At 32.4% G+C, this 15,323-nt stretch overlaps 2 protein-coding genes across 3 annotated transcripts; one reads left to right on the forward strand and one right to left on the reverse strand.

Moving 5' to 3' along the window:
• Window positions 1–72: 72 nt before the first annotated feature.
• LOC116338976 lies at window positions 73–3,722 on the forward strand. The gene is made up of 9 exons (XM_031764573.1): window positions 73–258; window positions 1,046–1,246; window positions 1,450–1,581; window positions 1,665–1,889; window positions 1,957–2,157; window positions 2,215–2,346; window positions 2,577–2,813; window positions 2,901–3,080; window positions 3,253–3,722. The coding sequence occupies exons 1-9, from the start codon at window positions 159–161 to the stop codon at window positions 3,522–3,524; spliced, it is 1,680 nt and encodes a 559-aa protein (XP_031620433.1). The 5' UTR covers window positions 73–158; the 3' UTR covers window positions 3,525–3,722.
• Window positions 3,723–5,469: 1,747 nt separating this feature from the next.
• Window positions 5,470–8,020, reverse strand: LOC116338989. 2 transcript variants are annotated; one of them, XM_031764589.1, is made up of 3 exons: window positions 6,710–8,020; window positions 5,806–6,631; window positions 5,472–5,745 (listed from the first exon to the last, which is right to left on the reverse strand). In XM_031764589.1, the coding sequence occupies exons 1-3, from the start codon at window positions 7,907–7,909 to the stop codon at window positions 5,669–5,671; spliced, it is 2,103 nt and encodes a 700-aa protein (XP_031620449.1). In that variant the 5' UTR covers window positions 7,910–8,020; the 3' UTR covers window positions 5,472–5,668. The 2 variants fall into 2 exon arrangements, with proteins under 2 accessions (XP_031620448.1, XP_031620449.1); XM_031764588.1 differs by having other exon boundaries at window positions 5,470–6,631.
• Between the last annotated feature and the right edge of the window lie 7,303 nt (window positions 8,021–15,323).

Consider the following 15,323-nt stretch of genomic DNA (forward strand, 5'->3'; position numbering starts at 1 on the left):
TTACAAAGCTCGTATGTATTCGTCTCTTTGTAAACAGAGGCAACCGACACTGATTTTATATAAGCATGATGCAATGAGAGTCGTGATGGTCAGTGCTGAGAGTGACCGGTTCGAGAACGGTTTAACATTTGTTTTTTGTTTAGCTCTTAATAGAAGAAATGGCAACAATGAAGTGGTTTATGTGCATCGTAATTTTGGCTATTGGTATTAATGCCAAACAGAACAGAGAATTTCGTGAACGTGCTTCAATATATTCTAGTTAGTAGAATCTCAAGTAATTTGCATGTATTAAAAAATTTATTCATTCGTGTCGTGTCTATTTTTTTATTTTGCAATAAAATTCATCAAAATAAACTCATTCCCAAGCATCGTTTGCGTGTGTGGACAAATGGCGTTAGGGCTGTTAGATTTTGTTTCTATCTTATAATTTTTTCTGGCCGATGTCATGATTTGAAATTTGTGTGTTATCTCACTTTAAAAACTCAAATTATGGATGGGGAAATATTTGAGTCAGCACCTTCTACACAACCAATCAAGATACGACGCCAATAATGAAGGAGATTTCTTCTATATTTATCTTGTGCACCGGTCTTGAAAAAAACTATTTGATTGGGAAACCTGTTTTTCGAAAATCGAAAACGTCACAACTCATAACAATTAAAATTTATTTAAACTTGAAAAATACCATACAAACAACACCAACAGGATAGGATCAATAGATAATATTTTTAATTAACAACATTTGTTTTCATTTAATAATAACGTATTTGTGGTGGTTATTGGTTGGATAATCCAGACTCTATGTCACGAACTATTATTATATTGTGAATCGTATATGTTGCATTCAATATCTTCTCTTGTTTGGTGCGGTAGTTATCGTTAATCCGTTATTCAAGGATTGTTTTGTCTATACAATTTGCAGATATTTTGGATTGAGTTAACCATGTTGTAAAAAAGTGAAATTGGCGAAAAAGTTCAATTTTATTATTTTTAATGCAAAACATTTCTTATCATGTATTTTTTTTCATTTTCTATATTTTCATAGGGCTCACCGAATGTGACTATTACAAAACTGACGATTACAATTACACACATTTTGTTGAACTTAGCGCAGACATTAAAGTTCCGGAATCGATTGATAATTGTACACGAGTTTCAGTATACTTGATTGGACCGCGAGATGCTCACATAATTTTATCATCGACTAACAAACCAAACCGTGATAAAGATTTTGTTTACGAATTTTGTAAGTCTTTTTAAGGTCGAAATTCTTGCTTTCTTTAACCTTTGGCTAGATTTCTAAATGAAACACCATTTTTTTTTGTTAATCAACTCACGAATTTTTATTATCTGTGAATTTGTGATTTTTTCGTCAGTTTAGGTTAAAAGTGCGAAAAGTCCGAATCCATTAAAAAAACTGAAATTTATAACACTTAAATATATTTTCAGTATTCGGTGGCTATGATAATAAACGTATTATAATCCGAAAGCGCATACAACGCTACACGTTAAAAGAGCTCAGTTTTTCAGAAGTTATACCGGTGTTACGTCCATTGAAAGTGATGATTGAAATTTCAAACAGTAGGTGACACTTTGCCACATTTTCTGACAGTTTTTGTCGATTCTTTAGTTTTTAATTATTGCAAATATATATGTTTTTATAGATGGTCATATCAAGGTTTACATAGAAAATAAACCAGAACCAGTAATTGAAGCTTTCGATCCATTCGTTTTGCCAGTTAAATACATAAGTTTTGCGAGTTATCAAGGCGCTTCAAACGAATTTTTGTACAACTGCATCTCAGATAAAACCACCATTGACACTAGTAACCAAAAACCAGTCGCAGTCACAACAACGTCTACTAATTTGGCTTTAGTTTCGCTAGATAGTAAGAATATATCTCTATCTATTTTTTCAAACATCTAATGTAAACTCATTTAAAATATCCATTTAAGCTTTGGTTGAAAAATGTCAAACGGAAGAAACCTGGGAATTGGAATATAATAAATTCCATGAATTGAAGAGCTTCAAAAATAGCCAAGCTGAAGGATATTTGTTCAAATTGAATTTCTTTGTTTACGGCGAAAAGGAAGTGAATGTTTTGCTTTCGAACAGTGAAAATCCAAACATTGAAAAAGAAGCGGCCTATAAAATTGGTAAGTTCATTTTTTCTTGATAAATGATATTCAAGTTTTAATGAGTATCTATTGCAGTAATTGGCGGATATGGGGCACAGCAAGTTATTCGCAAAACAGTTGAAGGTGATGACCTATTCGAAAAGATTCAACTGAAGGATTTAATATCGGAAGAAACACAAACCCGTGTTTTAATTCAAATGACCAAAGGTGTGTTATTTTTTTTCTTTATTCATTTAGTATATGACAACAGTCTCATTATAAGTTTCCTAAAATTTCATATTTTTACAGTAAAATCGCTCCAATTTTCATATCTTATTTCTTTTTATCTACAATCTACATAGTGAAGTGAATAAAATAGATTAAAAATAATTGGAGCTTATATGAAAATACAGATGAAAATATCTCAATACATTTTCTGAATTCGATATAAATTTTAGATGGCCAAATAGAGGTATTCGTAGGCGAATTTCAGTATAAACCAGTTGTAAAAGCCCACGATAAGCATCCGGTCGATGTTAAATATGTAAGCTTTGCGTCAAATGATGGTGCACGTGTGCTATATTTTTATAATTGTGATGATGAAAAGGCATCCGCATCACTTTCACCACCGCCTGCACCGCATGCTTTGTTGATCACCGACCCAATTGAAAATGAAGATATTTTGGCGAAGAAATGTAAACATACATCTTATTTTTCTATTAATTCCATTACTGAAGAAATGCTATCCATTCTTTCGATTATTTTTCCATTATTTACCCTAGGTAAACATACATATGCATGGGAGGATGTTTACACAACCGCAATAAAATTGGACTCAATTAAAAATAGCCTGGCTGATGGATTTCGTTTTCAGTTGTCATTGTTTGTAAAAGGTGTTCGTGACGCTCAAATTCTTCTCACAACTGGCAACAGTTTAGATCCAAAGGATGGATATGAAATAGGTGGATTTTTATTTTTATTTTTGCCATTTTAATGTTGTGAGGAAAATGCAGAATTGAATTGAAAATCAAAAACCATACACAAAATGAGTTCTGAATTCTTTTCTGCAGAAAAATAAGACTTTTTTTCAATTTTTTAAAATATTTCTTTTTTTATATACACACACACACATAGTTATCGGTGGTTGGAGTGATTCGAAACACTTGATTCGGAAAAATGGTGATGTTGTGGCTAAAGTTAATGAATTTAATGTATTGAATGAATTAAAACCGATTAAAGTAGTCGTGGAGTTAACCACAGATGGTGTCATGCGAGTCTGGACAGAAGCAAATAAATGGAAGCCATTACTTGAATTCAAAGATACAAAACCGATTGACGATTTATCCACATTAAGTTTTAAGGCTTACTATCGCGATCTTGATTTTTACTATGGATGCACCGCATAGGCCGGTTTGATTTATTTTCCCGTATGACTGCTGAAAAAACGATTGTAAACATTTTTTTTATCATATTGAAAAACATAAAAAAATTTAAGAAATATATTACACCTTCCATTGGGTATAGATTGCCTGAAGAAGTTTTGAATATATTTCGAACTTTCGATAAAAATAAACAAATTTTAATCGGTTTTAGTAAAACGCAAATATGAAACATTTCAAAATTGCTCTTGACATTTTTAACACATATATTGTCAATTTCTTATTTGGTATTTATCCCACAAAGAATTGAATGTTCATGGAATTAATACAGACAAATCTATGAATTTTCTTACATAATAAAAAGTTTGAAATACCATGTTGTTATCTTCATAATTGTGACTTATAATAAAACATTATCTTTTTTTTCTGCTCCCCTATCTCTTTCTTTATAAAAAGCATGCAATTATAGCTGGAAATGAAGCAAAAAAAATAGATGATGCTTTTCAAATGCTTTGGCTATTTGATACCGTCATGACATTTTTGGTGTCATTCGGTTTCAATTTCATCGTTTCAACGCTTTTCATTTTATTTTTTTATTCACCTTATCTGTTTTGTATTCAATGATAACGTTCCAAAAAGAGAAAAAAATGTGTTTTTTACTACGGAAACGCAAAAATTGCCAACAATCCTGTATAACTGTGTATTTTATATACAGAAGATGCGTGCGCTGTTTATATCAATTATATGCAAATTTTGTGATAATAAAAAAGATGTATCATCGACAACAAGCACAAACGAGCGGAAAGAATACGTTGGAAATTCATTTGCATATCGAAAAAGTCCGTATGAAATCGTCGTGTTCGTAATGGATCGAAAAAATATATGGGAAGATATACTTTTCTATGAGGAAAATATATACAAGGAGAAAATAATACTTAAACATTTCATTTGGCAACGCTTAACAACATATCAAGATGATTTTTCAACTATTTCAAACTATTACTACCAGATTCGGTTCGCAGTGGGCATCCAGTTTTCGGTTGCAAGCCTTGCAAGATTCTATTTTGTTCAAGAACCTTGCAACCGAACGATGGATAGTGTCTCTCATTACGGCAAAGATATTTGGAGGCGATTTATGCAGATTTAAGAATAAATATACTAAGAAATAATGTTGTTGTTGTGTAGAAAACAATGTTCCTTTCCTTTTATTTTTTATTTTTGTATTCTTCCCTTTACGTGGCTCAATATGTCATATAGATGCTTAAATGCTGCGGAATATATTTGTTCATAGAACGAATGTATGAGAGACCCCGTATATGATGTACAGAGATACATGCATATCTAATTATATATGCAAAGTCAATTTATTATTTATAGAAAACACCCGCGTACAAAATGCTGTGGCCAAAGCGCAACCGTTTGTTGAACACAAATCGATAGCGTTTGCGTGTATTGCACGTGGCCGAATACATTTAGTAGCTCAACTACAATAAAATGAACAAAAAGACATCATTATCATAAGAGAGAACGAAAGAGATTTGTCAGTGCAAATAAAATTAAGCATTCTTAACGTATGAAACATATGCGACCATATGTGTGAGTATTTGATAACGTTCTATATATCGAATATTTGTAAATCAGTTGTGGTAAATGTCGAAAACGAGGCGACTTTTTTTTTATTACAAATTAGTGTGAAATACGGTCCAAACCGTTTTCATACATATAGAGGGAAAAGAATGATACATTTTTTTATCTTTTATCTTATGCATAAATTTCACATTTTTGGCGTACAAATGGCATACTAAGAATTTCTTAGCAAGAAAATGTAAAAACTTTTCCACCCGATACACAAGGTTTGTTTTTAAATGTATAAGCGAATGAGCAATTGAGCATGAGCATACACGTATTTAAAATGTGTTTGAAATGCATATCTAACATGGAAAAAGGGAAAGACAACCATTAATATCAGTTGAACTGGGTATAAAATACTTTTTTTAAATTAAAAACTTTACTCACCTACGGGCACTCCCCCTCCGTACAATGTTGTACTATTGTACAACTAGACCACAAGACTTTATATAGTCTGTTCATGTCTAGCTACGCTAACTATAATAGTTAAAATATTTTATTTTATGTAATTTTTTGAATGTATGATTAATTGATGATGTTTGTTAGTTGACATTGTTGTTGTAGTCCGGCGGTCTTAACAATGAAACTGGCAATGGTACATCAAAGATCCGGCAAAGTCCTATGTAATTTAAAGCAAATACATTAAATAATGAATATTCTGTTTCCAATTGATTCATACCTTTGAGCATAATGCATTTTGCTGCAACAATATCTCGGTGCCAAGTAACTGTTTGTGGAACAACATCATCATCATCAACATTTAATGGCCAATTTTTGTAGGTAACTTTAACCTTTGACATTAAACGCCCAGTCCGAATTTTTTCGTTCACAGCCTCACGATTGCCATCGATAATTTGTCGCTTAATAATTGCACGTTTTCTTCTCAAAACACGTCTGTTGACCGTTGACACAATGATATCTGGCAGTCCAGCGACTGAATCTGGCAGGCCATCAATCTTTTTCGCTCTACAATCGTAGCACACTTTAAATCGATCATCTTTTGTGTGCCTTGGAAAACGTTCCTGACAATTCGCGCATGTTTGTGATGTTCCCCATTCATCTTGCATTTCAACTTCTGAATGTCCAAGTTTCTTAATGCTCACACGAAACTTACGCGATCCCGGACATCTTTTACGCTTTTTTATTCCAAACGGTCGATCGGGTTTCATCGCCCAAGCACCAAATTGAACCAACGACGGTTTGTTGTTTGTCACACGCACGGCGATTTGATCATTTACTCTGGTCGAGCGAATGTGATGGTCTAAATCCAGTCGTGCATATTCACGCGTCGCATAAGCTGCCATTCCTTTTCGTAACATTTTAATGCGATATTCAATGTATGATTTCCATGTTGAATTACGTGGTGATGGTGGACGATATGGGTAGGTTTTGAGATGTTCCTTCTCTTCGATATCAAACCATCCAGCCAACTTTTTCGCTTCTTTGTCTCGTTTTTTCTGCTGAGTTTCCCAATGAAAACGCTGGTTTGGTATTATAATGTTTTCCTTCAAAATGCAAAATGATACAAAAAACTATGAGTTTCTATTCAAAACCATTTCAAATTACATTTCAAAATATCTTACCTCAACAGCCGGCTCATCAGGTGTTTTTTGAATGTTGCGACGCACTACAGTTAACCACGATTTTTCATTCGGATCGATTCCAATGATGTATTTCTTGCCAATGAGTTTTTCCGGCCCCCGATTCGCTTGGGTTGTTTGCTGTGGTCGTTGTTGTCGCTGTGGTCGTTGTTGTCGCTGTGGTTTCTTGTACATTATGGATATTGAAACACTATCGGTCAAAATCTGATGATGGAATGGTTTCGATTTGCCCAATTTATTTATTTTACCGACATCGAACAACATATTCCATAGACCTGATCGATCAGTTTGGGTGTAGTACTTTAAATTTCTCTTATTCATCCGGTTGGTCTGCGTATTGAGAAAAGAAGGCACCAAATCAAGTTCGTTTACAATTTTATTATACAAGTCCGTAATGTCCAATCGCACGTTTTTCAAATGGTAGTCGCATAATGGTATAAGAGCAAAACTGCTTATTTTTGGTGGTCGATTGATTGTTGGCTCTTGAAAGTTCGGATTGTTGCGAAACATTTCATGAATGGTATACCATTGTTCGGCATGACTGTGATACACTTCTATTTGCCGTTGCATTTGACCGAACAACCACAGTGATTCAAACCAACGATATTTTGCGAAAAATTTCATACTCACTGTTCCCGACCATCCAATTTCAGTCAAATCTCTCATTAAAATATTGAATTTTTCAACGCGTTGTGGATCCACATTATTACCATTTGTTAAATTCTTAAATCGATATGAAAACTCTTTGGCATTTCTGATGTCGATGTTATCAAATCTTGAGCCATTGTGGAATCGATTGCGATACCAACAACGCATTCGAAAAAAATTCTCAAGTCGTTTTTCACACCATGTGTTGGTATTGGTTTGAATGTTTGTGATATATTGTTTATAAAAATATCTCAAACCATTTCCCAACTTTTCATCATCTGGCCATCGGAACTGTTCTTCACTGTTTCTTTCTACCATGAAACGAAACTCGGGCAATATCCGATATTGACTATTGATATTGTTAACGTGTTGGTTTAATACCGCTCTGAAACAATCGGCAATGAACAGGCTTGGATGTGGTTTCAAAAAAAATGCACGATCGTCATTATCAAGTGCTTCATTCAAAATAAAAAGAATAGAAAGTGATGCCAATGCTGCCACTTCTGTCATTTGAACACTGCGCTCGAATAGCATTTTGGTCACAACTTCTCCAACTCTTTCAATCCGTTCATGTTGTTGTCGCAGGATTGTTTGAAGTCCACATTTTATTACAACGTATTTGCTTTCTTCTGGTTGATTATCATCGAGCTCGCCGTCATCCATGTCTTTTTCTGTTCATTCTCAAAAAACTGATCAAATTATTCGAAAATAAAAAATAGACACAAATTTAGAAAAAAAAATGCAACAAAAAAAGCATAGATTACGAATAAAATGAGATCACAATTTAAATGACAATCACTTATATCACAATTCAAATTAATCACTTCTTACCTCAACGATGTCACTCTGTATTCTGATTCAAATGATGAAATGTTTTCCAATATTCCGCAGATGAAAATTTTGTTGGAATATTCACCGTCAATTTTATGAATGCTTTCTTATTTTGAAATAACAACAGAGACAATCTCAAAACCAACAGTGAATTTATCCGTTTAACATCGAACAAACAAAATCATTGGAACAATTGTTAGCCAAAAATGACGACAAACAAAATGTTTCATACTCTAATATAAACACTCACACATAATTCTCAAGAATTCCTTTTACAAGCAAAGCACAATTTGTTACAAACAAAAAATGAGAACACACTCATATCACAATTCAAATCAATAACTTCTTATACTATATAACGCTGTGTCCTGATTAAAACGATGAAAATGTTTTTTTTTATTTTGAAATGAAAACAAAGACTGTCACAAAACGGACTGTGAATCTTTCCATTTGACATCGAGTGACTTCTACAGTTACGTTCCAAACACACCAAACCGTTGCTAAAATGACGATAAACAAAAAATGAATCTCATGTACAAGAATTCCATTTATTAATCACTGAATTTTGTTTTTTTTTTTTTTTTTTTCAACACAATGGCAACTTAACCATAATTACTTACCTTATTCTTAACAATAACTTCAAAATATTTTGATGCGAAAAAATCCCTATTTAGTTCAAAGAAATTAATTGATACGATGCAATGTTTACGAAGCACATTTTGAATGTAATCACAAAAATCGGCTTCGATATGATACACACCAATACACACAGCTACCAACTGTCAAATGTCGTACACATTCAAACATTTCGAATTTCGAATTTGAATTATGAAATAAAAAAAATAAAAAAAATAAAAAAATGTTTCTGAAACTAAAATCAAATCAAACAAATCTAAAAAAAGGTACATTTATAAATGTATTTCACAGTCACTTGAAATTCCTACGCAATGTTTTTTTTTATTCATGCACAATCGAAACACACACAGAGAGAAGAGAGTAAGATTTGTATTTTCATCCTCTTTTTTTTCCGGTTTGTTTTTCAAATTTCATTTGCTTAAAATCAATCGTATTAATACGATATTATGAACTCAACGAGTTTATGTTATTTACATTTGTTTACATTGTATTGCCGCTACAGTTTCTTAGAATATAATAACAAAAAGAGAAACAATCGAAACACACAGAAGATGTTGTTGTGTATCGCAACACGAAAAAGCCGAAAAAGTGGTTCACATTATGCCTATATTCTACCTTCCATTTGACACGAAAATTGCCACAAAAATGGGTTAAAGCGTTACATTTTTTAACGTTAAAATGTCCTAAAAACGTTACATATTTGTTCGTTGGGTATCCAATTCTATCCCTCACACTCTCTTCAAACTCCAAAGTTTGACTTAAGAAATTTGCCAACGTTCATTGCTACCTGATCGAATATTGCCAAAACCAGCAGGTATCTAACGCAAAAGTTTGTTTTTGGTTTTCGATACACTCTTTTTTTGAGTTGTTTATTCTTCGACAAGTTTACACAAGAGTTTACACAAGAGTTTTACTCTCTACCTTTCATGTGCTACAAGTAACAGTTATACAGCGTTCGAATATTTTTACTATTTACATAATGTGTCGATCCATACAGTTATCATCAATTCAATACAAAATAATTTGACATATTTGCTAAACATGTATATATTACGCAGAAAAAAAGATGGGTGCGGTTTTGATGTTTGAGTGTTGTCTTTCAAGGACACTGTACATAAAATTCGTTTCATATTACGTGTTCTATTTGAATCGTAATGAATTAATTTCATTCATAGATCAATCAAAAAATAACGATATGAATCCCACACCATAAAAATTTGTACTGAAATGTCCTGCTTTAGACAAATAAAAAATTCAAATGCAAATCAAACAAGTGAAAGTCTTTGATTTAATCAAAGGACACAATCGCAAGCACTCACGTAAAATGTATAATTATTTGCTCAGTTTATGAAATCCATATAAACAACTCGTCGGTCGAATTTTTATTTAATTTTATTTTCTCTAAAAGAAAGAGTAGATTCGCTTGGATGAAAACGAACCCAAAGAGCTAACAACTGAACAGGGGCCAAGAGCGTGGCATATATTAGAATGTAATATTTAAATACGTATTCAAAAAATGTGAAATAGATCCCAAACCAACATTGACATTAATAGAATAAATTCTTTGAATGAAACAAGTGTAATCTAATCTTGTCAGCGGTTCAGAGATTAAAAAACCAGAACACAAAAAATACGAACAACAATGAAACCTAAGAAAAATAAGAAACAAATGGTACAGATTTTTTTTACGTTGCTTCAAACAGCAATGCTTTAGCTATATCCGGCGACCAACACAGCAAATCAAGTGGGAAAATAAAATAGCGTGAAACCACCCCTCAAATATACTGCTCAAAAGGCGTGCATTCAAGCTATGTAAAAAATTGTCGACGGTGTGTATGGTGCACACTGTATTTTTCATTTGTGTTGCTATCAGATTTATTCGAGTAATTTTTGTTGGTTTTTCTCTTTTCTTGATTTTTACATCGCATTCACATTTATTTTTTTCGTTTACATATGCGTATTTCCAACGACATATGAATGATTGAGAATGATAATGACTCTCGGCTATATCTAGTAAAACATCATAATTGCCAATACTCATCAAACTTACATGTTTTAAATTCATATTTTGGCCTTCGTATGTTTTTTACTTGTATTTTCCAGTCTCATTGCGTCGAATGCCAGTGTCAACTTTAAGTTATGAATTGACAAGAAGAAAATCCAAAATAATGATGAGAATGGGGATTCATAGAAAGAATCATCTGATGTCAAATATTCTATTGATTTTGTATTTTAGCGACTGTTCTTCAGCTTATCGCGAGGTGAAGAAAGCGTGGGATTTTTTACTTCAGCTTTTTGTTGTGTAATCCTGTATTTTTCTTTTTATCGTATATTGAACTTGAGTAAAAAAATTCCAATTAGCTATCAAATTCCAAATAAGAGCGAAACATAAAATGAAGCGATTGCACTTAAAAATGTATTCATTGTTGAGATTTTGTTGTTACCATTCGACTTTTTCTATTCAAAGAGAATGCGAAGAAGGGGGATATACGCAATAGATTTTTTAAGGTTGCTGATTTTTTATTAAAGAAGGATTATAAATAAAACGAATTATTGTTTGTTATACAGTTCTTTACAAAGGAGTGCCGAGAAAAAAGAGATCGAGATGAAAAAATCAACATGAACAAAAATTTAAACCGTATAACAAGGGCTAAACAATCATAAATAATCATGCTTTTTTTAAATCTGGAAGTGGCCAAGTAAAGGTAGATGCAGAAGTTTGTTGGTCTGGAGTTTATTTAAATAAAAATAACAGCGATATGGTTTGCGATGTGGTAACCGTGTTTTAGTAGCGATGACGTCGCGCTTTCATAATTGACGGTTATTTTTGGGTATGCTCATTGACAATGGTTTAATACATATATTTTTGACGAATCAAGAGAGTCGAAAAAAAAGTCTGTATCGAAGAAAATTTAAAGCATATGCAATTTTTTGCTACCCTCCGTGCCCTTTTCTTCAAAATATATTCATTATTATCAATTAATCCAAAGGACCAATATAATTTGAGCATTTTTTTCTCTTAGCAATTTGGCAAAAATATTTCTGCGATTGGCGCCGAGTAATATCTTCAAAAAAAAAAAACGCATGGTAAAATAAAGGATTAGTCAATAATGACAGAAAATCTTCTTAAGTTGTATCATTGAGTGCATCTATTGAATACTTAATAAAAAGAATTAATTTGGAATCAAAGGCAGTGGAGAGATAGAATTTAAAAAATGACTATAACAAGGGTTAATTTTGTTCTTAAAAAATTGCTGAAATATAATAAGTTATGCTGGTAATTAGAAAAAAATGGGATCCATTGGATATTCGGTTTCAAATGTATTCAAAAATCCGTAAGCCAACTGATTTCAATTGGAGAAAATTCAAAATAAATTTATTTTTGATGATAACACAATATTATTACGAGAATTAAAGACGTGGTCAATCGATTGTCTATTTGAAATTGATTAAGAAATTTGAAAGGACATCTAAAGAGCTACAACCTTTAATCAAAATCATAAAACTTTAACTAGAGTTACAACGTACAAATCAAGTTTTTTTCAGATTGCCTTACAAATTCTTTGGAAAAACCTCATTTCTAAAGGAAATAATTTTCCTGGACGAATTTTCCCAAAAGAAAAATATCACATCTGTGGATTGGGCTCAAGAATTCGAAGAAATAGATTTCAATTTGATAGCTGATACCTTGCTTGAATTATACATACGTGTCTCAAATAAACTAACAAACCGAGAACGATTTTTAAGCTTGACGATACATAAAACAATAACTCTTTCACAATGGTTGGTTGAAAAAAATAACATTACAAGCATATAGCGTTACAGAATCTGGATATAGACCATAAAATATTATGAAATCATACCTTTCTCTCTGCTAATTCATATAATCGGTACAGCTGATGAAAGTAACAATTTTCAATGTTTTCTCAAAAAAATTCACTTAAAATCTAATATAAATTCCATTGAAAATGTTCAAACGGAGGACTCTTTTTATTCTGTGAAACATTTCTAAAATGGTGCCAACATCGAGATTAAGATACAATTTTAAAAGTGAATAAAAGCGAGAACGAAAGTAACGGTATGTAAATTGTTAAAATACGAGAAAATACCATTCACGCAAATTGTATAATTCCGGTCAAACGCCGCAATTACATTTGTAATACAACATAACCTCTCATTTCACCATACGAATGGAATGCGTTTGTGTCTAAAATCGCAATGTTTGGTGGTTGGAATTAGTGGTGGCACGCACATATAAAAAACCCCATTCAACTCTGCGTTTATCGTTACTTAGAGAGAAGATATGAAATGTACCAAAAATAAAATTAAGTCACAAATTTGGCTGAAAAAAAATCTCATTACCAATGACATGAATATCGAGTCGGAGCAATTGAAGAAGTTCTGTTGTAAAATAGCCGAAAAAGAGAAAGTAAAAGATAGGATAGGAAATAGCGAAAGTGTACGATACAGATTGAATTTGAAATGTGAAATAACCAAACAAGCTGATCGCGTTTTCGTAATTTTGTTATAAGCCTTTATGCAAGAGCGAATCTTGTCCTCCAATTATATACTAAAAATCATTTCCATTTGTTTTGGTTTTTCGTGTTCCATTGTTGTGTTCGTGTTTGTGCACATCCAATAAAAGCGACTTTTATTTCAAAGGATGAACGGGTCTTTTAACGGACTAATTAAATAAATATTTGTTAAATGTATATAAAGAAATGAGGGAGGGGAAATAAGAACGATAGTGAAACAGATAGAGAGAGAGAGAGAGAGAGAGAGTTGATAGCTGAAATTAAGCGAAAAAGATGCAATTTTATTCATTTGGAATAATTTATATATATTTTGGAAAATCTATCTGAATATGATGTAGCACAACAGTGGGGTCCATTGTTTGAATTGTTCTAAATAAGGTACTTGTTTTCTTCATTGAATAGACACTGTTGCTGATGATACTGCGCGCCATTGGTGGCCACCACACACTTCTAACAGAAACGACACCATATCACAAATGTACAAAACAACGCAAACAAAAATGTGTTTATTAAAATCACTTAAACGATATTAGTGACTGATGACGATGCTACCGACTGCGTTACATTTTCTTCGTCTACCCCTCTCATTCAAAATATATGGACACTTGCTGTACACACAAATTCTCCAACTCTTCGCCTCGTATTTATTACTTATAATTATAATAATAATAATAAATAGTACAAACGTATTGCATATCTTGTATTAGAATTGTGCAAGAGAGCGAGGGTGAGAGAGAGCAAAATACAATGTTATAACCCATTAATTTTGAACCATTTGGTTTTAAGATTGTGAATAGGCTTAAGTAAGCTAGTCATCATTTAATTTATGTCGCTTTCCCAGAAAATGCGAATTATTTTTTCTACAGAGCATAGACAAACATTTCTTTTCTTTAATTCCAATGCATTAATGGATAAAGACTGAATTTTCATTCATTTATTTTGGACATCTCCTTTATTTTATCTCCAACGATGTTTAGTTGCTTCTCAAAATGGTTAATTATTTGTAATATATTCTCATTGAAAATTGAGTAGGTTTTTGTACATTTTTAAAAGATTCATCTTTTACAAAAAATGTATCTAATATAGCGCTGTGGAAAATGTGTCGATTGTTCGACTGTATTTATCTTAACTTCAATGAAAATCTGAGATTAATACAAGATGAAAGTTGAAAAAATTGAAACTTTCGACGAAAATCACATGTCTCCCCAAATAAATGTAGAATGACGGTAATTTATTGAGTTCGATTTGAGATATAATCCTTCTTTTGGTGTGGAAATCATTTTGGTTTGTATACATCGTGTGGAGTGAAGGCGCACTATAGGCAATAAATTTCGCTTTACCTTTTATTTGTACGTGTTGAATCTTGTTTGTTCTCTTTCACAAACCTAGTATATGTTAGAGGTATTTTATCAGGCCAAAAGAATTGAAGTCAAATGCCCAAAACATGTACTTGTTTCCATACCGAGTAAACATGGTTAGAACGGATTTCTGAGGACCTTAATTAGTATTGTGTGGAGGGGGGTTGTAGGAGGGAATTACAGTAGAGTCTACTGAGTAGACGTAAGACTACATAAAACTTCTCATATTCCCGCTTACCATATGGAAAAGTTTGTCTTATGAATGTAGGCCTAAATTTTTAATTGGAGTTGTTATCTTCAATAATAATTTGTTCACACCCATTTATAAAGTTCACACGCCGTCCGAAAATTACATTTTATGTTTTCCAAAATTGTTGGAATATGAATAGCATATAAAAAAATAATGGTGCACATCTAATCCGTACAATAGATGTTGTCTAATAAAAATCAAATCACGTACTCGCTTAATACTCGTCCAACAATTTGTTAAAAGTGATTCAAGTATACATCATCACGGTGTACAATACCATATAAATGAACCGTGTGTGTGTGTGTGTGTGTGTGTGTGTGTGTGTGTGTGTGTGTGTG

The sequence above is a fragment of the Contarinia nasturtii genome, unplaced genomic scaffold, assembly GCF_009176525.2.
Source record: "Contarinia nasturtii isolate CC-2019 unplaced genomic scaffold, AAFC_CNas_1.1 Cnas_scaffold_476, whole genome shotgun sequence".
Taxonomy (NCBI): Eukaryota; Metazoa; Arthropoda; class Insecta; order Diptera; family Cecidomyiidae; genus Contarinia; species Contarinia nasturtii.